This window comes from Solanum verrucosum, unplaced genomic scaffold (assembly GCF_900185275.1).
Source record: "Solanum verrucosum unplaced genomic scaffold, falcon-dt-bn FXZP01000170.1, whole genome shotgun sequence".
Taxonomy (NCBI): domain Eukaryota; kingdom Viridiplantae; phylum Streptophyta; class Magnoliopsida; order Solanales; family Solanaceae; genus Solanum; species Solanum verrucosum.
Window position 1 is genome coordinate 85,175 of NW_026020395.1, and position 24,490 is coordinate 109,664.

Below are 24,490 nucleotides of genomic sequence, written 5' to 3' on the forward strand. Positions count from 1 at the left end.
TTTTGAGCTTCATGTTAGTATCATGTAGAGGCTTCTCAATTCATGTTCGAAAATAAGTATAATATTGTACGTGGTGGTGAAGCTACTGAATTCAAATGGTAGTGTGCAGTAAGCTTTATTATATTGTGTTATGCTATCGGAAAAGGCCAATTTCTTGTTTTTCATGAGATATCCACTTATCCAATGATCCATTTACCATGTCAGCCTGTGTATTATATTTGATAATATAATTTGGTTAGCTTGGTCTTCTCTTTATCCAATCTTAGCATATTCAATACGTCAAGAGGCATCACAACACAAAAGCGTATGTGCTGTCATTTTCCAAACTTCTGTTGACTTGTAAGTTGTAACACTCTTTCCAGCAACTGTGTAAGGTGCAATCATTTTCCAAGTCAATACACAGAGGGGCCTCAAACAAACTTTCTTCAATGTGCTATCTTTTGCCAAACTTTAATTGACTATGGGTGTGGTCACATGTTTGGTAGAAAGGAAAATATTTTCTAGAAAAACTAGGGGGCCGGGCTCTATCTTTCCACTAACGGGACCATTTTGACCATTTCCAAGTTACAATTTTGTTATTGTTCAACCTTGTAGACAAATCAAGGTCACTACAACTTTCATTTACTTCGTGTTATGCTTCTGCTCTTCAATCCTCGGTATTTGAAAACCAAAGGATCTAGGTGCATGGATTTGGTGATTTTAACGTAAGCAAGTACATCGTAAGTGTGTGAAACTATTAAGTAAATTTATGTTTAGAATTATTCTTCAGCAACTTTATAGTGAATTACATAGATTTCGGTTTTGAGTTATCACTAGTTATTTGTAATCAATATATCTAAGTTTTATACGAAAACCAACACAGTACAGCCAGTCTCATAAATTTAAATTGTATGAATTTTAACATTGCATATACAATCAGGTTGATGTCAAGTCTTCTACTGAATAGGACCGGCCATCAATTATTGTTCAACTGTACAGAACATCTAATTAATATGCAATGACTTTCTATCACAATGTAAAACGATTTCACTTACATCTTTGCATCTTCCTTAATGGTGCAGCTTCTGGGATTTTTCATCCACTTAATGGAAAAAAACATTTCTTTTTGACATAACGTCTTAATTTTTTATAAAAGGAGAGCCTAGCTAATTTAAAACTGATTTGTGCTAAGTCTAAAGAGAGGTCACATCCCCAAAAAAGACACAACAGAAAGAATTAATATATTTTAGAAAACAATGTTTGCAGAAAAGAGACAGTATTTTCCTATCCTTCTCTTCATTTATCTCCTCTTTTGTTCGTCTCGATTTGCTATATCGCAATCTTTACGGGACTACAACACCACGCTTTCGAATTCTACTGCAGGGCTTGCCGGGCTTTCCTCTTTCTGGATCAACAGGCCCTCTCTTATTGTCAATTCCACCGACGACTTCTTTGAATTGGTGACACCCATACTTCAGCGGGGAAATGCTGGCCCACGATTCCTCTGTGGCTTCTACTGCAGGTACAATGCCACAGAATGCCTTCTTGGTATCCTTTTGTACCACAACAAATACAACGAGGGGAACAGTATGATAGATAAACCCCAGTTAATTTGGTCTGCTAACAGGAATCATCCAGTGAAAGTCAATGCAACCTTGCAACTAGGCCATGATGGCAACTTGGTCTTGACGGATTCTGATGGCACTCTTGTTTGGTCCACTGATACAATTGGAAAATTTGTTTCTGGCTTAAACTTAACAGAAATGGGAAATCTTGTGCTCTTTGATAAGAGAAAGCGCGCGATTTGGCAGTCTTTTGATCATCCTACGGATTGTTTGCTTCCAGGGCAGAATTTGGTTTCCGGGCGGAAGCTCATAGCAAGCATATCAGCAACCAATCATAGTCAAGGTTTGCTTGCTCTTAGTGTTCTCAATGGAAGCTGGGCTGCTTACACAGATACTGTTCCGCCTCAATACTACTACATTTCATCCTATGCTGATAGTTCTTATTACAGTTTTGATGGCCAAAGCTTTACTGCTTTACACTATCCAAATAAATCAAAAGCTCAATTCATGAAGATTGGGCATGATGGGCATATGAAGGGATACAAATGGTCTCTAAATGATTGGAATGAAGTATCTGACATTTTGTCTCCATATGTAGATAACTGTGGGTATCCGATGGTATGTGGAAGTTATAGCATTTGTACAAATAACGGGCAATGTACTTGTCCGTCACAGGAAAACTTCTTCAGGCCATTTTCTGAGAGGAAACCAGATCTTGGATGTTCACAGCTAACTTCCATTTACTGCAACTCTTCGCAGTATCATAGTTTTGTAGAGGTCAAGAATACTACATATTTTTCATTTAACATTGATCAGGAGCTAAGTTCGAAGATATTTTGGCTCGAGGGGACAAAATTGGAAGATTGCAAGAGGGCCTGTCTGAGAAACTGTTCTTGCAAAGCTGCTGTTTTTGAATATGATTGGAATGGGGATCGAAGAGGGAACTGTTTGTTACTGAATGAAGTTTTCTCTCTCAAAGACAGCGACAAAGGAAGAGGCAATACAGTATTTCTTAAGGTGCAGAATTCCTCAAAGCCGCAGACTCAGTCTCTAATCATTCCTGGAGGAAAGAAATCAAGACCTTTCAAAGTGATAATAGGATCTACTCTTGCAGCTTTCTTTGGGATAATTTTAAGCATAGCTACTTGCTTTGTTATTTTCAGAAAGAGGACACATGAGTCCAGAAATGCTGCGGATATTTTGGATCTAGCACCAATCTTACCGGGAATCCTAACTCGATTCTCTTACAATGAGATGAAAATAACTACAGATGATTTCAGTAGAAAGCTCGGGGAAGGAGGATTTGGCTGTGTTTATGAAGGAACACTGAGAAATGGAACTAAAATAGCTGTGAAGAATCTGGATGGTGTAGGTCAAGTAAAGGAATCATTCTTAACAGAAGTAAAGGCAGTCGGTGGCATTCACCATATCAATCTGGTAAAACTCATTGGATTTTGTGCCGAAAAGAGCCACAGGCTTCTAATCTATGAGTACATGGTGAATGGATCGCTGGATAGATGGATTACACATGAAAATCAAGAAAATGGGCTTACATGGAACACAAGACAGAGGATAATATCAGATATTGCTAAAGGATTAGCTTATCTACATGAGGATTGCAGCCATAAGATAATTCATTTGGACATCAAACCACAAAACATCCTTCTAGATCAGTATTTCAATGCTAAGATATCAGATTTTGGGTTGTCGAAGCTAATTGAGAAAGACAAAAGCAAAGTTGTGACTAGAATGAGAGGCACACGGGGTTATTTAGCCCCTGAATGGTTGAGCTCGGTAATCACTGAGAAAGTTGATGTTTATGCTTTTGGAATTGTCCTCTTGGAAATTCTCTGTGGACGAAAGAATTTGGATTGGTCCCAAGCTGATGAAGAAGATGTCCATTTGCTAAGTGTCTTTAGGCGAAAAGCGGAACAAGAGCAGCTCATGGATATGGTTGACAAAAATGAGGATATGCAGCTCCACAGGGAAGCAGTGACTGAAATGATGAGCCTTGCTGCATGGTGTCTACAGGGAGATTTTTCCAAGAGGCCTACCATGTCATTGGTGGTTAAGGCATTGGAAGGTTTGGTGACTGTTGAAACCAACTTGGATTATGATTTCACACATGTACCTGAGGTTGGAGCAGGCAACCAAGAGAGGGAAGTCATTATCAGTTCAAAATTTCCTTCAATTTTATCGGGACCAAGGTAACAATATGCTTAAGATGTTGTCTTTGAAGGAACTAATTTATGGTTACATAATGTCAAATATTGCAACATTTTCAATTCTAGCATAACTTTTTTACAGTGTATGAGATTATAATTCATGAAATGTAATGTTCAGTAACCTCTATATTAAATTTTTGAGCTTCATGTTACTATCTTGTAGAGGCTTCTCAATTCATGTGCGAAAAGAAGTATAATATTGTACGTGGTGGTGCAGCTACTGAATGCAATGGTAGTGTGCAGTAAGCTTTATTGTGTTATGCTATCGTAAAAGGCCATTTTCTTGTTTTTCATGAGATATCCACCTATCCAATGATCCATTAATTACCATGTTAGGCTGTGTATTATGCATGATAATATAATTTGGTTTGGTTGGAATTCTCTTTATCCAATCTTAGCACATTCAATACGTCGAGAGGCATCATAACACACGAGCTTCTCTGCTGTCATTTTCCAAACTTCTGTGCCATAAATTCCAAAGTCCAAGTCAATTGTTGTTCTACTCTACACAACATCTTAATCTTTGCCCAGTCAATACACACAGGGGCCTCAAAAAAATTTCTTCAATGTGCTATATTTTTCCAAACTTTAATTGACTATAGGTGTGTTCACGTATTCGGTTGGAAGGAAAATGTTTTCTAGAAAAATAATGAGGCCGGGTTCTATCTTTCCACTAATGGGACCATTTTGACCATTTCCAAGTTACAATTTCGTTATTGTTCAACCTTGCAGACAAATCAAGGTCACTTCAACTTTCATTTACTTCGTGTTATGCTTCTGATCCTCACTCCTCTGTATTTGAGGTGCATGGATTTGATGATTTTAATGTAGGCAAGTACATCATATGTGTGTTAAACTATTTAGTAAAAATTTAGGTTTAGAATTATTCTTCAGCACCTATATAGACTCCCTAGTAATGTGATTATGTAAGAGTGGAGTTATTTTAATGATATGAAATGAGATCAATGTTTATCTCGCTCCCTCTTCCATCCTCTTCATAACCTATGATATTATCAAGGGCCCGCCTTAGATATTTCTAACAGGACTTGTTTTTCTCCCTGAATCAATGAATAGTGACTTATTTATCTCCATCTTCCCTCCTTTTCAATCTTTGCCTAATCAATACAAAAAAAAAATAAATCTTCCTTATGCTATCATTTTCCAAGATAATTTCACTATTTCGGAACTTTCCTCCTCATTAACTATGAGTCTTCCATAAGAACCATCCCCATATTAATATACAATGACTTTCCAATCAGGCAGATGTTATCTTCCCATTGGTTAAGTCAGAAGTGTGATTTGGAAAACATTTCCTTTTGACTTGACGCGTAAATGATTCGCAAAATTGGGTATAACTGAACTCCACACATCTCAAAAGTATTCTTAGCCACAACATTATGAACTACTGGAAGATGCTAACCTACATGTAAAATACAGTTTGGTTCGAAAACTAGCAGGATACTGTTTAACGCTAGATACTTAGCTCGAATATGACAACTTCAGTTTTCAATAAATAATATTGAACCATACTGTGTGTACCAGCCAACAGTAACAAATTAAAGGTAACTGAGATGAAGTTGGAGATAAATAAAGAGAAGTATATATCAAAGTCACTATCTTTACACTGATGGGATCATTTTGACCATTTCCAAGTTACAATTTCGTTATTGTTCAACCTTGTAGACAAATCAAAGTCTCTAGGACTTTCATTTACTTTGTGGATTGGAAGTGAGGAATGCTTACCATCCGAGCAATTCTCTTCTTGTCAAAAAAAAAAGTAATGCATTAAACATAGTTGGGGTGTGAAACTTGCAAAAACATACTAGTTCAGGTGTTTTTTGACTACTAGTACAAGTAGAATATGGGGTGTTACAAAAATGGAATATGAAGAGGCAGAAAAATTAATTAGTAGTGTAATTTTTAAGAGATTATACACATTACACAAAAATAAAAATGAGGGGACAAAAATTAATTAATAGTTAATTATTAAAAATTAATACACTTCAAAATCATTTAATTATTAAATTATGAAGATGAAGAAAAGTTAATAAAGAATTTGAAATTTTTGGGTGAAAAATGACGTGGAAGAGACTAAAAGACGCCGAAAATGCAAATATATGATTTATAATTTATTGTAAACTTTTCATTTAGCGTCTTTCCACTTGTCAAAATCACTATTCAAGAGCCTTGATTTTCAAGTCAAACTAAAACATAATACTACAATAAATATAACAAATATAATCACTTTTTTTCTTCAAAAGAAATATATTGAATAGCAATATTATTTTATATGAACTCAAGCAATATATTTACAACAAAATGGACAAGAAAATAACCGGATATTGATTTATCATAATTTTACTCATTTGTTTTTTCATCTTTTGCTTGCTAGTCTACAAGAGCTCTCAAAACCATATATTATGAAGCTTTTCTTGAACAAAAATTCCTTCATTTGAATCATGTTTTTCTCCATTCACTGTCTGAGTTATGAGCCCGAACCCGAAGGGAAACAAAGGATCATAGTGTGGATCGCCAACGTTCATTGAAAGCTGATCGACTATCTTGAACCAAGTACATGCGAATTTACCAGTTAGTCCATAGTCACCAAACTCAGCAATACATTGGCCTTCGGTTCCTGGAAGCCAAGCAGCCAGAACTGCATCCATTTTCTCAACGTATGGCTTGATCACAACATGATGTGCAAATATGAGGACTACAATACATTTCACTGTTTGTATAAAGCTAGGACCTGGATTAGGCAAGGTGAAGTTTGAGCTATCGTTGTATGCCTCAGCATATGTATTTTCATCAACAACTACGACAACATAGTCGAATTTATTTGCTTGCTCAAAGTTAGTGTCTGATTCCTTCTTGTATTACTATTTGTGTTGCAGGGATCAACATTTATTCTGATATCATTTAGGATGCTAGTTCCAATTATAAGTCTTAGAATGAAAGGAATAACTTTCATGACACAAAAATTTATGATTTTATATAGGAAAAATTTATAGGAATATTAAAAGGTGTCTTTAATTTAAATTAATTTTTAAAGGTTATGAATACAAAGAGAATGAGAGTTATGAAACTATTATACTTTTATACCTTCTTTTGGGATTAAGCCATGAAATAATGAACGTTAACCGCTCCATATATCAATTTCTACATTAAAAGATATATAATGATGTGAAATAAGTACCAATAAACAAAATAATTAGTAACTGTTTTTAGTGGCTTTCAATAAGGAATATGAAAATAAATTGTAATAATAATTGAGACTATTTAGGCTTTATTGCGGGTTTCAGTTATTACTATGTTACCAGGGTTTTATTTCAATGAACATATACTTTATGAGATTTTTAAATCCATTTAACTAATTGTTATGTAGAGGAAATGAAGGAAAAATGCAAAAAAAAAATGACAAAATAGATAAATATTAATACTAACCATAGAGAGGTATCACATCACCTTTTCTATATATATATATAGAGAGAGAGAGAGATGAAGATGAACAAAACGAAAAATTCATGAATTTAGTCCAACAACATAAAATTAATACAAAGAATACACATTCAAGAGACTTTATGGTGGTTGATTCATGTACTAATATGATGATTTACTATTTAATATTTAATTTTATATTCAATGTAAGGGTAAAACCGTAATCTAACTTTTGCCTAAAATTCTTCCCACTTTTAGTATAATATGATTAACTCTAAGTAATATGAGAAATCATTGTATGTTATAGTCAAAGTTGGCTGCTGAAAATAGAGTTGGAAGTCAACAGAATGGAAGAAATAAATGTGATGCCTTTCTACTGAACAAAGATTTTATGGTTTATGTAAACTGATTTATGGAGAAAATTACAAGTACAGATATCACTTTGGATATTCTGTATGCTCATTTCTTTTCTTCAACTATACACAACAAAATTCCATATATTTTATTGGTTTTGATTAGGAAACAATGTTAGCAGAAAAGAGACTGTATTTTCCCATCCTTCTCTTCATTTATCTCCTCTGTTGTTCGTCTCGATTTGCTATATCACAACCTTTCCAGGACTACAACCTCACTCTTTCGAATTCTACTGCCGGGCTTTCCTCTTCTGGATCAACAGGCCCTCTCTTTTTACTAATTCCTGCCGACTTATTTGGTAAGGCGACACCCATACTTCAGCGGGAATGCTGGCCCACGATTCCTCTGTGGCTTCTTCTGCAGTACCATGCCAATGAATGCCTTCTTGGTATCGTTTTGTACCCCAACAAATACAACGAGGACGGTGTTATAGATAAAGTCCAGTTAGTTTGGTCTGCTAACAGGAACCATCCAGTGAAATTCAATGCAACCTTGCAACTAGGCCATGATGGCAACTTGGTCTTGACGGATTTTGATGGCACTCTTGTTTGGTCCACTGATACAATTGGGAAATCTGTTTCTGGCTTAAACTTGACAGAAATGGGAAATCTTGTTCTCTTTGATAAGAGAAATCGCACAATTTGGCAGTCTTTTGATCATCCTACAGACTCTTTGCTTCCAGGGCAGAATTTGGTTTCCAGGCAGAAGCTCATAGCAAGCGTTTCAGCAACCAATCGGAGTCAAGGTTTGTTTTCTCTTACTGTTCTCAATGGAAGCTGGGCTGCTTACACAGATACAGTTCCACCTCAATACTACTACACTTCATATTTTGAAGATAGTCCTTATTACAGTTTTGATGGTCAAACCTTTACTGCTTCACACAATCCTACTAACTCGACAGTTCAATTCATGAAGATTGGGCCTGATGGACATTTAAAGGTATACCAATGGTCTGTAGTTGATTGGAATGAAGTATCTGACATTTTGTCGCCATATGTAGATAACTGTGGGTACCCAATGGTATGTGGAAGTTATAGCATTTGTACAAATAACGGGCAATGTACTTGTCCGCTACAGGAGAACTTCTTCAGGCCATTTTCAGAGAGGAAACCAGATCTTGGATGTTCACAGTTAACTTCCATTTACTGTAACTCTTCGCAGTATCATAGTTTCGTAGAGCTCAAGAATACCACATATTTTTCATTTAATATTGATCAGGAACTAAATCCGAGCAGATTATGGCTTGGGCAGACAAAGTTGGAAGATTGCAAAAGGGCCTGTCTGAGTAACTGTTCTTGCAAAGCTGCTGTTTTTGAATATGATTGGAATGGGACTCGCAGAGGGAACTGTTTGTTACTGAATGAAGTTTTCTCTCTCAAAGACAGCGAAGAAAGGAAGAGGCAATACAGTATTTCTTAAGGTGCAGAATTCCTCCAAGCCGCAGAGTCAGTCTCTAATCATTCCTGGAGGAAAGAAATCAAGACCTTTCAAAGTGATAATAGGATCTACTCTTGCAGCTTTCTTTGGGATAATTTTAAGCATAGCTACTTGCTTTGTTATTTTCAGAAACAGGACACGTGAGTCCAGAAAGGCTGCGGATATTTTGGATCTAGCACCAATCTTACCGGGAATCCTAACTCGATTCTCTTACAATGAGCTGAAAATAACTACAGATGATTTCAGTATAAAGCTCGGGGAAGGAGGATTTGGCTGTGTTTATGAAGGAACACTGAGAAATGGAACAAAAATAGCTGTGAAGAATCTGGATGGTGTAGGTCAAGTAAAGGAATCATTCTTAACAGAAGTAAAGGCAGTCGGTGGCATTCACCATATCAATCTGGTAAAACTCATTGGATTTTGTGCCGAAAAAAGCCACAGGCTTCTAATCTATGAGTACATGGTGAATGGATCGCTGGATGGGTGGATTACGCATGAAAATCAAGAAAATGGGCTTACATGGAACACAAGGCAGAGGATAATATCAGACATTGCCAAAGGGTTAGCATATCTACATGAGGATTGCAGCCATAAGATAATTCATTTGGACATCAAACCACAAAACATCCTTCTAGATCAATATCTCAATGCTAAGATATCAGATTTTGGGTTGTCGAAGCTAATTGAGAAAGACAAAAGCAAAGTTGTGACTAGAATGAGAGGAACACGGGGTTATTTAGCCCCTGAATGGTTGAGCTCGGTAATCACTGAGAAAGTTGATGTTTATGCTTTTGGAATTGTCCTCTTGGAAATTCTCTGTGGGCGAAAAAATTTGGATTGGTCCCAAGCTGATGAAGAAGATGTACATTTGCTAAGTGTCTTTAGGCGAAAAGCGGAACAAGAGAAGCTCATCGATATGGTTGACAAAAATGAGGATATGCAGCTCCACAGGGAAGCAGTGACAGAAATGATGAGCCTTGCTGCATGGTGTCTACAGGGAGATTTTTCCAAGAGGCCTTCCATGTCATTGGTGGTTAAGGCATTGGAAGGTTTGGTGACTGTTGAAACCAACTTGAATTATGATTTCACACATGTACCTGAGGTTGGGGCAGGCAACCAAGAGAGGGAAGTCATTATCAGTTCAAAATTTCCTTCAATTTTATCGGGACCAAGGTAAACAATATGCTTAAGATTTTGTCTTTGAAGGAACCAACAAATGGTTGCGTAATGTCAAATATCACAACATTTTCAATTCTAGCATAACTTTTTTACAGTGTATGAGATTATAATTCATGAAATGTAATGTTCAGTAACTTCTATATTAAATTTTTGAGCTTCATGTAGAGGCTTCTCAATTCATGTGTGAAAATAAGTAATAATATTGTACGTGGTGGTGCAGCTACTGAATTCAAATGGTAGTATGCTGTAAGCTTTATTGTGTAATGCTATCGGAAAAGGCCATTTTCTTGTTTTTTCATGAGATATCCAATGATCCATTTCCCATGTAAGGCTGTGTATTATATATGATAATATAATTTGGTTAGTTTGGGTTTCTCTTTATCCAAGCTTAGCACATTCAATTTCCAAAAGCTTCCGTGCTGTCATTTCTGTTGAGTTTTAAGTTGTAACACTCTTTCCAGCAATCATTTTCCAAATCCACATTTTAATTGTAAGTTTTTACCACTGAACTCATTATATTTTAGAAATTATGGGAAGTCTATTAAGTAGTTTAAAAGTTTACACAAACCAGATGAACTATTCTTGGATCTTAACCACCTTTAATTCATCTTATGTTAACCAATTTTTTTAAAAGAGATCAGATCCCAAGTACTGTTACAAATTGCTACTAACAATTAATTTGCAATCATTGGGCACTTTCCTCCTCATTTAGATGTGCCATAAATTCCAAAGTCCAAGTCAATTGTTGTTCCTCTCTACACAATATCTTAACCTTTGCCCAGTCAATACACAGGGGCCTCAAAAAAACTTTTTCAATGTGCTTTTCCAAATTTTAATTGACTATTCAGTATGAAGGAAAATGTTTTTTAGAAAAATAATGGGGCCGGGTTATATCTTTCCACTAATCGAACCATTTTGACCATTTCCAAGTTACAATTTCGCTATCGTTCAACCTTGCAGGCAAATCAAGGTCACTGGGACTTTCATTTACACGTCTTACGTGGTATCCTACATGGTAATTTGTGTTCTATGTGGTGTTCACTGGATGGTTCCTGTTAGCAGACCAAACTAACTGGGGAACACTCGTAACCCTGTCGGATCTGTTGTGATACAAAAGGATACCAAGAAGGCATTCTGTGGTACTGTTAGTTATAAGGAGGGAAATAGAAGGCAAAGAGAAACTGAGGGCTATCCTTTCTGCTCCGAATAATAGGCGTCATTTCAGAAGGCTCAGAGGTATTGTAAACTCTAACATATGGCATATTGATCCAAGAATTGGAACGTCCAGTAGTAGAATTCAGAAAACTGACATTATAGTTCCAGAAAGGTTGCGAGAAAGCAAACCGGGATGAAAAAAAGTGGAGACAAATGAAGAGAAGGATAGGAAGATACACTCTCTGCTCTGCAATCATATCTTTGTTAGAAAATTATATGGTATTTGGAGTAGTTAGGTAATGATACTCCCTCTGTTATTATGCCTTTTTTTGGGATATGACCTTCTTGTTGTGAACAGTTGAATGAGAAAAACATACCTAGTCTATATTTCTAATATTGCTGAGTGGTTAGGCAGAAAGGAATCACCAGTTGAAGTCCCTGATTCAAATAGGAAAGTTGAAGGTGTCATTAGCAAACCCAACATTTGTTTTTTGGTCAATATGGGGAGGGGCCTCACAGAATTTTTTTTAATATGTTTTATCTTCTTAACTTTTGTTGACTTATGCACTCTTCCACTAGCTGACTTGTTCAGCACAGAAATGGAAGAAAAAAAACTGAATTTAGAAACGAGCGGTATCAATTTAGTTGCTGCCACAAATTGAGAAATACGAAACTAATGGAATTATGAGGATTTCGACTTGAATGATTTGTCAACCCTCTTGATAATTGAAAGCCAACTTCATGCTGCTTTCAAATTTTTGTAAAATAAAATGAGAAATCATTGTATGTTATAAGTCAAAGTTGGCTGCTGAAAATAGTGTTGGAAGTCAACAGACTGAAAGAAAGTAAATGTGATGCCTTTCTACTAAGCAAAGATTGCAAAAGAGAACCAAAGGTAATTTAAAACTGATTTATGCTAAGTCTAAAGAATTCATATATTGAAGACAACAATGTTTGCAGAAAAGAGACTGTATTTTATTCTCTTCATTTACCTTCTCTTTTGTTCGTCTGGACTTGCTATTTCACAATCTTTACAGGTTTTACATGGAACACAAGGCAGAGGATAATATCAGATATCGCCAAAGGGTTAGCGTATCTACGTGAGGATTGCAGCCATAAGATAATTCATTGGACATCAAACCACAAAACATCCTTCTGGATCAATATCTCAATGCTAGGATATCAGATTTTGGGTTGTCGAAGCTAATTGAGAAAGACAAGAGCAAAGTTGTGACTAGAATGAGAGGAACACGGGGTTATTTAGCCCCTGAATGGTTGAGCTCGGTAATCACTGGAGAAAGTTGATGTTTATGCTTTTGGGAATTGTCCTCCTGGAAATTCTCTGTGGGCGAAAGAATTTGGATTGGTCTCAACGTGATGAAGAAGATTTCCATTTGCTAAGTGTCTTTAGGAGAAAAGCGGAACAAGAGCAGCTCATGGATATGGTTGACAAAAATGAGGATATGCAGCTCCATAGGGAAGCAGTGACAGAAATGACGAGCCTTGCTGCATGGTGTCTACAGGGCAATTTTTCCTACAGGCCTTCCATGTCATTGGTGGTTAAGGCATTGGAAGGATTGGTGACTGTTGAAATCAAATGTACCCGAGGTTGGAGGAGGCAACCAATAGAGGGAAGTCATTATCAGTTCAAAATTCCCTTCAATTTTATCGGGACCAAGGTAAACAATATGCTTAAGATTTCGTCTTTGACGGAACCAATTTATGGTTGCGTAATGTCAAATATCGCAACATTTTCAATTCTAGCATAACTTTTTTACGGTGTATGAGATTATAATTCATGAAATGTAATGCTCAGTAACTTCTATATTGAATTTTGAGCTTCATGTTAGTATCATGTAGAGGCTTCTCAATTCATGTTCGAAAATAAGTATAATATTGTACGTGGTGGTGAAGCTACTGAATTCAAATGGTAGTGTGCAGTAAGCTTTATTATATTGTGTTATGCTATCGGAAAAGGCCAATTTCTTGTTTTTCATGAGATATCCACTTATCCAATGATCCATTTACCATGTCAGCCTGTGTATTATATTTGATAATATAATTTGGTTAGCTTGGTCTTCTCTTATCCAATCTTAGCATATTCAATACGTCAAGAGGCATCACAACACAAAAGCGTATGTGCTGTCATTTTCCAAACTTCTGTTGACTTGTAAGTTGTAACACTCTTTCCAGCAACTGTGTAAGGTGCAATCATTTTCCAAGTCAATACACAGAGGGCCTCAAACAAACTTTCTTCAATGTGCTATCTTTTGCCAAACTTTAATTGACTATGGGTGTGGTCACATGTTTGGTAGAAAGGAAAATATTTTCTAGAAAAACTAGGGGGCCGGGCTCTATCTTTCCACTAACGGGACCATTTTGACCATTTCCCAAGTTACAATTTTGTTATTGTTCAACCTTGTAGACAAATCAAGGTCACTACAACTTTCATTTACTTCGTGTTATGCTTCTGCTCTTCAATCCTCGGTATTTGAAAACCAAAGGATCTAGGTGCATGGATTTGGTGATTTTAACGTAAGCAAGTACATCGTAAGTGTGTGAAACTATTAAGTAAATTTATGTTTAGAATTATTCTTCAGCAACTTTATAGTGAATTACATAGATTTCGGTTTTGAGTTATCACTAGTTATTTGTAATCAATATATCTAAGTTTTATACGAAAACCAACACAGTACAGCCAGTCTCATAAATTTAAATTGTATGAATTTTAACATTGCATATACAATCAGGTTGATGTCAAGTCTTCTACTGAATAGGACCGGCCATCAATTATTGTTCAACTGTACAGAACATCTAATTAATATGCAATGACTTTCTATCACAATGTAAAACGATTTCACTTACATCTTTGCATCTTCCTTAATGGTGCAGCTTCTGGGATTTTTCATCCACTTAATGGAAAAAAACATTTCTTTTTGACATAACGTCTTAATTTTTTATAAAAGGAGAGCCTAGCTAATTTAAAACTGATTTGTGCTAAGTCTAAAGAGAGGTCACATCCCCAAAAAAGACACAACAGAAAGAATTAATATATTTTAGAAAACAATGTTTGCAGAAAAGAGACAGTATTTTCCTATCCTTCTCTTCATTTATCTCCTCTTTTGTTCGTCTCGATTTGCTATATCGCAATCTTTACGGGACTACAACACCACGCTTTCGAATTCTACTGCAGGGCTTGCCGGGCTTTCCTCTTTCTGGATCAACAGGCCCTCTCTTATTGTCAATTCCACCGACGACTTCTTTGAATTGGTGACACCCATACTTCAGCGGGGAAATGCTGGCCCACGATTCCTCTGTGGCTTCTACTGCAGGTACAATGCCACAGAATGCCTTCTTGGTATCCTTTTGTACCACAACAAATACAACGAGGGGAACAGTATGATAGATAAACCCCAGTTAATTTGGTCTGCTAACAGGAATCATCCAGTGAAAGTCAATGCAACCTTGCAACTAGGCCATGATGGCAACTTGGTCTTGACGGATTCTGATGGCACTCTTGTTTGGTCCACTGATACAATTGGAAAATTTGTTTCTGGCTTAAACTTAACAGAAATGGGAAATCTTGTGCTCTTTGATAAGAGAAAGCGCGCGATTTGGCAGTCTTTTGATCATCCTACGGATTGTTTGCTTCCAGGGCAGAATTTGGTTTCCGGGCGGAAGCTCATAGCAAGCATATCAGCAACCAATCATAGTCAAGGTTTGCTTGCTCTTAGTGTTCTCAATGGAAGCTGGGCTGCTTACACAGATACTGTTCCGCCTCAATACTACTACATTTCATCCTATGCTGATAGTTCTTATTACAGTTTTGATGGCCAAAGCTTTACTGCTTTACACTATCCAAATAAATCAAAAGCTCAATTCATGAAGATTGGGCATGATGGGCATATGAAGGGATACAAATGGTCTCTAAATGATTGGAATGAAGTATCTGACATTTTGTCTCCATATGTAGATAACTGTGGGTATCCGATGGTATGTGGAAGTTATAGCATTTGTACAAATAACGGGCAATGTACTTGTCCGTCACAGGAAAACTTCTTCAGGCCATTTTCTGAGAGGAAACCAGATCTTGGATGTTCACAGCTAACTTCCATTTACTGCAACTCTTCGCAGTATCATAGTTTTGTAGAGGTCAAGAATACTACATATTTTTCATTTAACATTGATCAGGAGCTAAGTTCGAAGATATTTTGGCTCGAGGGGACAAAATTGGAAGATTGCAAGAGGGCCTGTCTGAGAAACTGTTCTTGCAAAGCTGCTGTTTTTGAATATGATTGGAATGGGGATCGAAGAGGGAACTGTTTGTTACTGAATGAAGTTTTCTCTCTCAAAGACAGCGACAAAGGAAGAGGCAATACAGTATTTCTTAAGGTGCAGAATTCCTCAAAGCCGCAGACTCAGTCTCTAATCATTCCTGGAGGAAAGAAATCAAGACCTTTCAAAGTGATAATAGGATCTACTCTTGCAGCTTTCTTTGGGATAATTTTAAGCATAGCTACTTGCTTTGTTATTTTCAGAAAGAGGACACATGAGTCCAGAAATGCTGCGGATATTTTGGATCTAGCACCAATCTTACCGGGAATCCTAACTCGATTCTCTTACAATGAGATGAAAATAACTACAGATGATTTCAGTAGAAAGCTCGGGGAAGGAGGATTTGGCTGTGTTTATGAAGGAACACTGAGAAATGGAACTAAAATAGCTGTGAAGAATCTGGATGGTGTAGGTCAAGTAAAGGAATCATTCTTAACAGAAGTAAAGGCAGTCGGTGGCATTCACCATATCAATCTGGTAAAACTCATTGGATTTTGTGCCGAAAAGAGCCACAGGCTTCTAATCTATGAGTACATGGTGAATGGATCGCTGGATAGATGGATTACACATGAAAATCAAGAAAATGGGCTTACATGGAACACAAGACAGAGGATAATATCAGATATTGCTAAAGGATTAGCTTATCTACATGAGGATTGCAGCCATAAGATAATTCATTTGGACATCAAACCACAAAACATCCTTCTAGATCAGTATTTCAATGCTAAGATATCAGATTTTGGGTTGTCGAAGCTAATTGAGAAAGACAAAAGCAAAGTTGTGACTAGAATGAGAGGCACACGGGGTTATTTAGCCCCTGAATGGTTGAGCTCGGTAATCACTGAGAAAGTTGATGTTTATGCTTTTGGAATTGTCCTCTTGGAAATTCTCTGTGGACGAAAGAATTTGGATTGGTCCCAAGCTGATGAAGAAGATGTCCATTTGCTAAGTGTCTTTAGGCGAAAAGCGGAACAAGAGCAGCTCATGGATATGGTTGACAAAAATGAGGATATGCAGCTCCACAGGGAAGCAGTGACTGAAATGATGAGCCTTGCTGCATGGTGTCTACAGGGAGATTTTTCCAAGAGGCCTACCATGTCATTGGTGGTTAAGGCATTGGAAGGTTTGGTGACTGTTGAAACCAACTTGGATTATGATTTCACACATGTACCTGAGGTTGGAGCAGGCAACCAAGAGAGGGAAGTCATTATCAGTTCAAAATTTCCTTCAATTTTATCGGGACCAAGGTAACAATATGCTTAAGATGTTGTCTTTGAAGGAACTAATTTATGGTTACATAATGTCAAATATTGCAACATTTTCAATTCTAGCATAACTTTTTTACAGTGTATGAGATTATAATTCATGAAATGTAATGTTCAGTAACCTCTATATTAAATTTTTGAGCTTCATGTTACTATCTTGTAGAGGCTTCTCAATTCATGTGCGAAAAGAAGTATAATATTGTACGTGGTGGTGCAGCTACTGAATGCAATGGTAGTGTGCAGTAAGCTTTATTGTGTTATGCTATCGTAAAAGGCCATTTTCTTGTTTTTCATGAGATATCCACCTATCCAATGATCCATTAATTACCATGTTAGGCTGTGTATTATGCATGATAATATAATTTGGTTTGGTTGGAATTCTCTTTATCCAATCTTAGCACATTCAATACGTCGAGAGGCATCATAACACACGAGCTTCTCTGCTGTCATTTTCCAAACTTCTGTGCCATAAATTCCAAAGTCCAAGTCAATTGTTGTTCTACTCTACACAACATCTTAATCTTTGCCCAGTCAATACACACAGGGGCCTCAAAAAAATTTCTTCAATGTGCTATATTTTTCCAAACTTTAATTGACTATAGGTGTGTTCACGTATTCGGTTGGAAGGAAAATGTTTTCTAGAAAAATAATGAGGCCGGGTTCTATCTTTCCACTAATGGGACCATTTTGACCATTTCCAAGTTACAATTTCGTTATTGTTCAACCTTGCAGACAAATCAAGGTCACTTCAACTTTCATTTACTTCGTGTTATGCTTCTGATCCTCACTCCTCTGTATTTGAGGTGCATGGATTTGATGATTTTAATGTAGGCAAGTACATCATATGTGTGTTAAACTATTTAGTAAAAATTTAGGTTTAGAATTATTCTTCAGCACCTATATAGACTCCCTAGTAATGTGATTATGTAAGAGTGGAGTTATTTTAATGATATGAAATGAGATCAATGTTTATCTCGCTCCCTCTTCCATCCTCTTCATAACCTATGATATTATCAAGGGCCCGCCTTAGATATTTCTAACAGGACTTGTTTTTCTCCCTGAATCAATGAATAGTGACTTATTTATCTCCATCTTCCCTCCTTTTCAATCTTTGCCTAATCAATACAAAAAAAATAAATCTTCCTTATGCTATCATTTTCCAAGATAATTTCACTATTTCGGAACTTTCCTCCTCATTAACTATGAGTCTTCCATAAGAACCATCCCCATATTAATATACAATGACTTTCAATCAGGCAGATGTTATCTTCCCATTGGTTAAGTCAGAAGTGTGATTTGGAAAACATTTCCTTTTGACTTGACGCGTAAATGATTCGCAAAATTGGGTATAACTGAACTCCACACATCTCAAAAGTATTCTTAGCCACAACATTATGAACTACTGGAAGATGCTAACCTACATGTAAAATACAGTTTGGTTCGAAAACTAGCAGGATACTGTTTAACGCTAGATACTTAGCTCGAATATGACAACTTCAGTTTTCAATAAATAATAATTGAACCATACTGTTGTGTACCAGCCAACAGTAACAAATTAAAGGTAACTGAGATGAAGTTGGAGATAAATAAAGAGAAGTATATATCAAAGTCACTATCTTTACACTGATGGGATCATTTTGACCATTTCCAAGTTACAATTTCGTTATTGTTCAACCTTGTAGACAAATCAAAGTCTCTAGGACTTTCATTTACTTTGTGGATTGGAAGTGAGGAATGCTTACCATCCGAGCAATTCTCTCTTGTCAAAAAAAAAAAAGTAATGCATTAAACATAGTTGGGGTGTGAAACTTGCAAAAACATACTAGTTCAGGTGTTTTTTTGACTACTAGTACAAGTAGAATATGGGGTGTTACAAAAATGGAATATGAAGAGGCAGAAAAATTAATTAGTAGTGTAATTTTTAAGAGATTAATACACATTACACAAAAAATAAAAAATGAAGGGGCACAAAAATTAATTAATAGTATAATTATTAAAAAATTAATACACATTCAAAATCATTTTAATTATAAATTATGAAGATGAAGAAAAAGTTAATAAGAGAATTTGAAATTTTTGGGTGAAAAACATGACGTGGAAGAGACTAAAAGACGCCGAAAATGCAAATATATGATATTATAATTTATTGTAAACTTTTCATTTAGCGTCTTTCCACTTGTCAAAATCACTATTCAAGAGCCTTGATTTTCAAGTCAAACTAAAACATAATACTACAATAAATATAACAAATATAATCACTTTTTTTCTTCAAAAGAAATATATTGAATAGCAATATTATTTATATGAAACTCAAGCAATATATTTACAACAAAATGGACAAGAAAATAACCGGATACTTGATTTTATCATAATTTTACTCATTTGTTTTTTCATCTTTTGCTTGCTAGTCTACCAAGAGCTCTCAAAACCATATATTATGAAGCTTTTCTTGAACAAAAATTCCTTCATTTGAATCATGTTTTTCTCCATTCACTGTCTGAGTTATGAGCCCGAACCCGAAGGGAAACAAAGGATCATAGTGTGGATCGCCAACGTTCATTGAAAGCTGATCGACTATCTTGAACCAAGTACATGCGAATTTACCAGTTAGTCCATAGTCACCAAAACATCAGCAATACATTGGCCTTCGGTTCCTGGAAGCCAAGCAGCCAGAACTGCATCCATTTTCTCAACGTATGGCTTGATCACAACATGATGTGCAAATATGAGGACTACAATACATTTCACTGTTTGTATAAAGCTAGGACCTGGATTAGGCAATGTGAAGTTTGAGCTATCGTTGTATGCCTCAGCATATGTATTTTCATCAACAACTACGACAACATAGTCGAATTTATTTGCTTGCTCAAAGTTAGTGTCTGATTCCTTCTTGTATACTATTTGTGTTGCAGGATCAACATTTATTCTTGATATCATTTAGGATGCTAGTTCCAATTATAAGTCTAGAATGAAAGGAATAACTTTCATGACACAAAATTTATGATTTTATATAGGAAAAATTATAGGAATATTAAAAGGTGTCTTTAATTTAAATTAATTTTTAAAGGTTATGAATACAAAGAGAATGAGAGTTATGAAACTCAATTATACTTTTATACCTTCTTTTGGGATTAAGCCATGAAATAATGAACGTTAACCGCTCCATATATCAATTTCTACATTAAAAGATATATAATGATGTGAAATAAGTACCAATAAACAAAATAATTAGTAACTGTTTTTAGTGGCTTTCAATAAGGAATATGAAAATAAATTGTATAATAATAATTGAGACTATTTAGGCTTTATTGCGGGTTTCAGTTATTACTATGTTACCAGGGTTTTATTTCAATGAACATATACTTTATGAGATTTTTAAAATCCATTTAACTAATTGATTATGTAGAGGAAATGAAGGAAAAATGCAAAAAAAAAATGACAAAATAGATAAATATTAATACTAACCATAGAGAGGTATCACATCACCTTTTCTATATATATATATAGAGAGAGAGAGAGATGAAGATGAACAAAACGAAAAATTCATGAATTTAGTCCAACAACATAAAATTAATACAAAGAATACACATTCAAGAGACTTTATGGTGGTTGATTCATGTACTAATATGATGATTTACTATTTAATATTTAATTTTATATTCAATGTAAGGGTAAAACCGTAATCTAACTTTTGCCTAAAATTCTTCCCACTTTTAGTATAATATGATTAACTCTAAGTAATATGAGAAATCATTGTATGTTATAGTCAAAGTTGGCTGCTGAAAATAGAGTTGGAAGTCAACAGAATGGAAGAAATAAATGTGATGCCTTTCTACTGAACAAAGATTGTTATGGTTTATGTAAACTGATTTATGGAGAAAATTACAAGTACAGATATCACTTTGGATATTCTGTATGCTCATTTCTTTCTTCAACTATACACAACAAAATTCCATATATTTTATTGGTTTTGATTAGGAAACAATGTTAGCAGAAAAGAGACTGTATTTTCCCATCCTTCTCTTCATTTATCTCCTCTGTTGTTCGTCTCGATTTGCTATATCACAACCTTTCCAGGACTACAACCTCACTCTTTCGAATTCTACTGCCGGGCTTTCCTCTTTCTGGATCAACAGGCCCTCTCTTTTTACTAATTCCACTGCCGACTTATTTGGTAAGGCGACACCCATACTTCAGCGGGGAAATGCTGGCCCACGATTCCTCTGTGGCTTCTTCTGCAGGTACCATGCCAATGAATGCCTTCTTGGTATCCTTTTGTACCCCAACAAATACAACGAGGACGGTGTTATAGATAAAGTCCAGTTAGTTTGGTCTGCTAACAGGAACCATCCAGTGAAATTCAATGCAACCTTGCAACTAGGCCATGATGGCAACTTGGTCTTGACGGATTTTGATGGCACTCTTGTTTGGTCCACTGATACAATTGGGAAATCTGTTTCTGGCTTAAACTTGACAGAAATGGGAAATCTTGTTCTCTTTGATAAGAGAAATCGCACAATTTGGCAGTCTTTTGATCATCCTACAGACTCTTTGCTTCCAGGGCAGAATTTGGTTTCCAGGCAGAAGCTCATAGCAAGCGTTTCAGCAACCAATCGGAGTCAAGGTTTGTTTTCTCTTACTGTTCTCAATGGAAGCTGGGCTGCTTACACAGATACAGTTCCACCTCAATACTACTACACTTCATATTTTGAAGATAGTCCTTATTACAGTTTTGATGGTCAAACCTTTACTGCTTCACACAATCCTACTAACTCGACAGTTCAATTCATGAAGATTGGGCCTGATGGACATTTAAAGGTATACCAATGGTCTGTAGTTGATTGGAATGAAGTATCTGACATTTTGTCGCCATATGTAGATAACTGTGGGTACCCAATGGTATGTGGAAGTTATAGCATTTGTACAAATAACGGGCAATGTACTTGTCCGCTACAGGAGAACTTCTTCAGGCCATTTTCAGAGAGGAAACCAGATCTTGGATGTTCACAGTTAACTTCCATTTACTGTAACTCTTCGCAGTATCATAGTTTCGTAGAGCTCAAGAATACCACATATTTTTCATTTAATATTGATCAGGAACTAAATCCGAGCAGATTATGGCTTGGGCAGACAAAGTTGGAAGATTGCAAAAGGGCCTGTCTGAGTAACTGTTCTTGCAAAGCTGCTGTTTTTGAATATGATTGGAATGGGACTCGCAGAGGGAACTGTTTGTTACTGAATGAAGTTTTCTCTCTCAAAGACAGCGACAAAGGAAGAGGCAATACAGTATTTCTTAAGGTGCAGAATTCCTCCAAGCCGCAGAGTCAGTCTCTAATCATTCCTGGAGGAAAGAAATCAAGACCTTTCAAAGTGATAATAGGATCTACTCTTGCAGCTTTCTTTGGGATAATTTTAAGCATAGCTACTTGCTTTGTTATTTTCAGAAACAGGACACGTGAGTCCAGAAAGGCTGCGGATATTTTGGATCTAGCACCAATCTTACCGGGAATCCTAACTCGATTCTCTTACAATGAGCTGAAAATAACTACAGATGATTTCAGTATAAAGCTCGGGGAAGGAGGATTTGGCTGTGTTTATGAAGGAACACTGAGAAATGGCACCAAAATAGCTGTGAAGAATCTGGATGGTGTAGGTCAAGTAAAGGAATCATTCTTAACAGAAGTAAAGGCAGTCGGTGGCATTCACCATATCAATCTGGTAAAACTCATTGGATTTTGTGCCGAAAAAAGCCACAGGCTTCTAATCTATGAGTACATGGTGAATGGATCGCTGGATAGGTGGATTACGCATGAAAATCAAGAAAATGGGCTTACATGGAACACAAGGCAGAGGATAATATCAGATATCGCCAAAGGGTTAGCATATCTACATGAGGATTGTAGCCATAAGATAATTCATTTGGACATCAAACCACAAAACATCCTTCTAGATCAATATCTCAATGCTAAGATATCTGATTTTGGGTTGTCGAAGCTAATTGAGAAAGACAAAAGCAAAGTTGTGACTAGAATGAGAGGAACACGGGGTTATTTAGCTCCTGAATGGTTGAGCTCGGTAATCACTGAGAAAGTTGATGTTTATGCTTTTGGAATTGTCCTTCTGGAAATTCTCTGTGGACGAAAGAATTTGGATTGGTCTCAACCTGATGAAGAAGATGTCCATTTGCTGAGTGTATTTAGGAGAAAAGCGGAACAAGAGCAGCTCATTGATATGGTTGACAAAAATGAGGATATGCAGCTCCACAGGGAAGCAGTGACAGAAATGATGAGCCTCGCTGCATGGTGTCTACAGGGAGATTTTTCCAAGAGGCCTTCCATGTCATTGGTGGTTAAGGCGTTGGAAGGTTTGGTGACTGTTGAAACCAACTTGAATTATGATTTCACACATGTACCTGAGGTTGGAGCAGGCAACCAAGAGAGGGAAGTCATTAGCAGTTCAAAATTTCCTTCAATTTTATCGGGACCAAGGTAAACAATATGCTTAAGATTTTGTCATTGAAGGAACCAACATATGGTTGCGTAATATCAAATATTGCAACATTTCCGATTCTAGCATAACTTTTTATAATTCATGAAATGTAATGTTCAGTAACTTCTATATTAAATTTTTGAGCTTCATGTTACTATCATATAGAGGCTTCTCAATTCATGTGCGAAAATAAGTATAATATTGTATGCAGTACGCGGTGGTACAGCTACTGAATTCAAATGGTAGTGTGCAGTAAGCTTTATTGTGTTATGCTATCGGGAAAGGTCTACAAAGCAAGTTTTAAAATTTTTCTCTATTGAACAACTTGATCAATGATCATGTCCTAATCAGAGTACCCAAGTTTGCCTCTTTTTTGTGAGGGAAAAATATTAATAATGCACATCGCCTCGTAACAGGTAAATAGCAGTATACAACAACATCGCCAATGGAATCCCACCAAGTGGGGCCTGGGGAGGATAGAATATACGCAGACCATACCTCTACTTTGGAGGTAGAGAGGTTGTTTCTAATAAACCCTCGGCTCAATGAAAAAAAATAGTATAGAAGTTCTTTTAAATCACTAACCCTCTTTTGTGTACTGACAAATTTGTTTGTGAGTGTGTGTTTCTGCCTTTTATTTTGTTAAAACTCTTAGAGTGGGTCGACTATAGGCCACCAATTTCATTGAGCCACTGCTGCTCACCCGCTCCATTTTCCATCTCTAGTCAATAGTCAGCTGCTGAAAAAAGTGAAGAAAATAAAAGTTTGGAAGATAGTCCCTCTACTTCAAAATAAGTGGTGTGGGCACACTTCTGAAGAAAACCACTCAGTCCTAGAAGACAAAAGCAAAATGTGCTACTCTCTCCTCCCTTTTTAATATGTCGTCCTTCCTATAAATAATTGGTTCATAATATTTTTCATTTCATAAAATTAATGCATAAAATATAACATTTTTCCTATTATACCCTTGATAGTTAATTAGTCTTGAAAATAGATATTTGATCAACCT

General features: G+C 36.2%; 1 protein-coding gene and 1 pseudogene across 3 annotated transcripts in view; both read left to right on the plus strand.

Annotated features, from left to right (window-relative positions):
* LOC125839180 (probable receptor-like protein kinase At5g20050) overlaps positions 1-23,641 on the plus strand; it is a 28,798-nt gene extending 5,157 nt beyond the window's left edge. Inside the window, exons 2-3 of one of the 3 annotated variants that reach the window (XM_049518152.1) lie at positions 2,562-3,627; positions 23,357-23,641. In XM_049518152.1, coding sequence (XP_049374109.1) covers positions 2,562-3,627; positions 23,357-23,484 — 1,194 coding nt within the window. In that variant the 3' untranslated portion in view covers positions 23,485-23,641. Of the gene's footprint in view, positions 1-2,561; positions 3,628-15,784; positions 16,851-20,842 lie in introns of those variants that run through there. The other 2 variants (XM_049518151.1, XM_049518150.1) reach the window with 2 other exon arrangements.
* On the plus strand, positions 7,733-10,269 carry LOC125839182 (G-type lectin S-receptor-like serine/threonine-protein kinase SD2-5; annotated as a pseudogene).
* Positions 23,642-24,490: the final 849 nt, after the last annotated feature.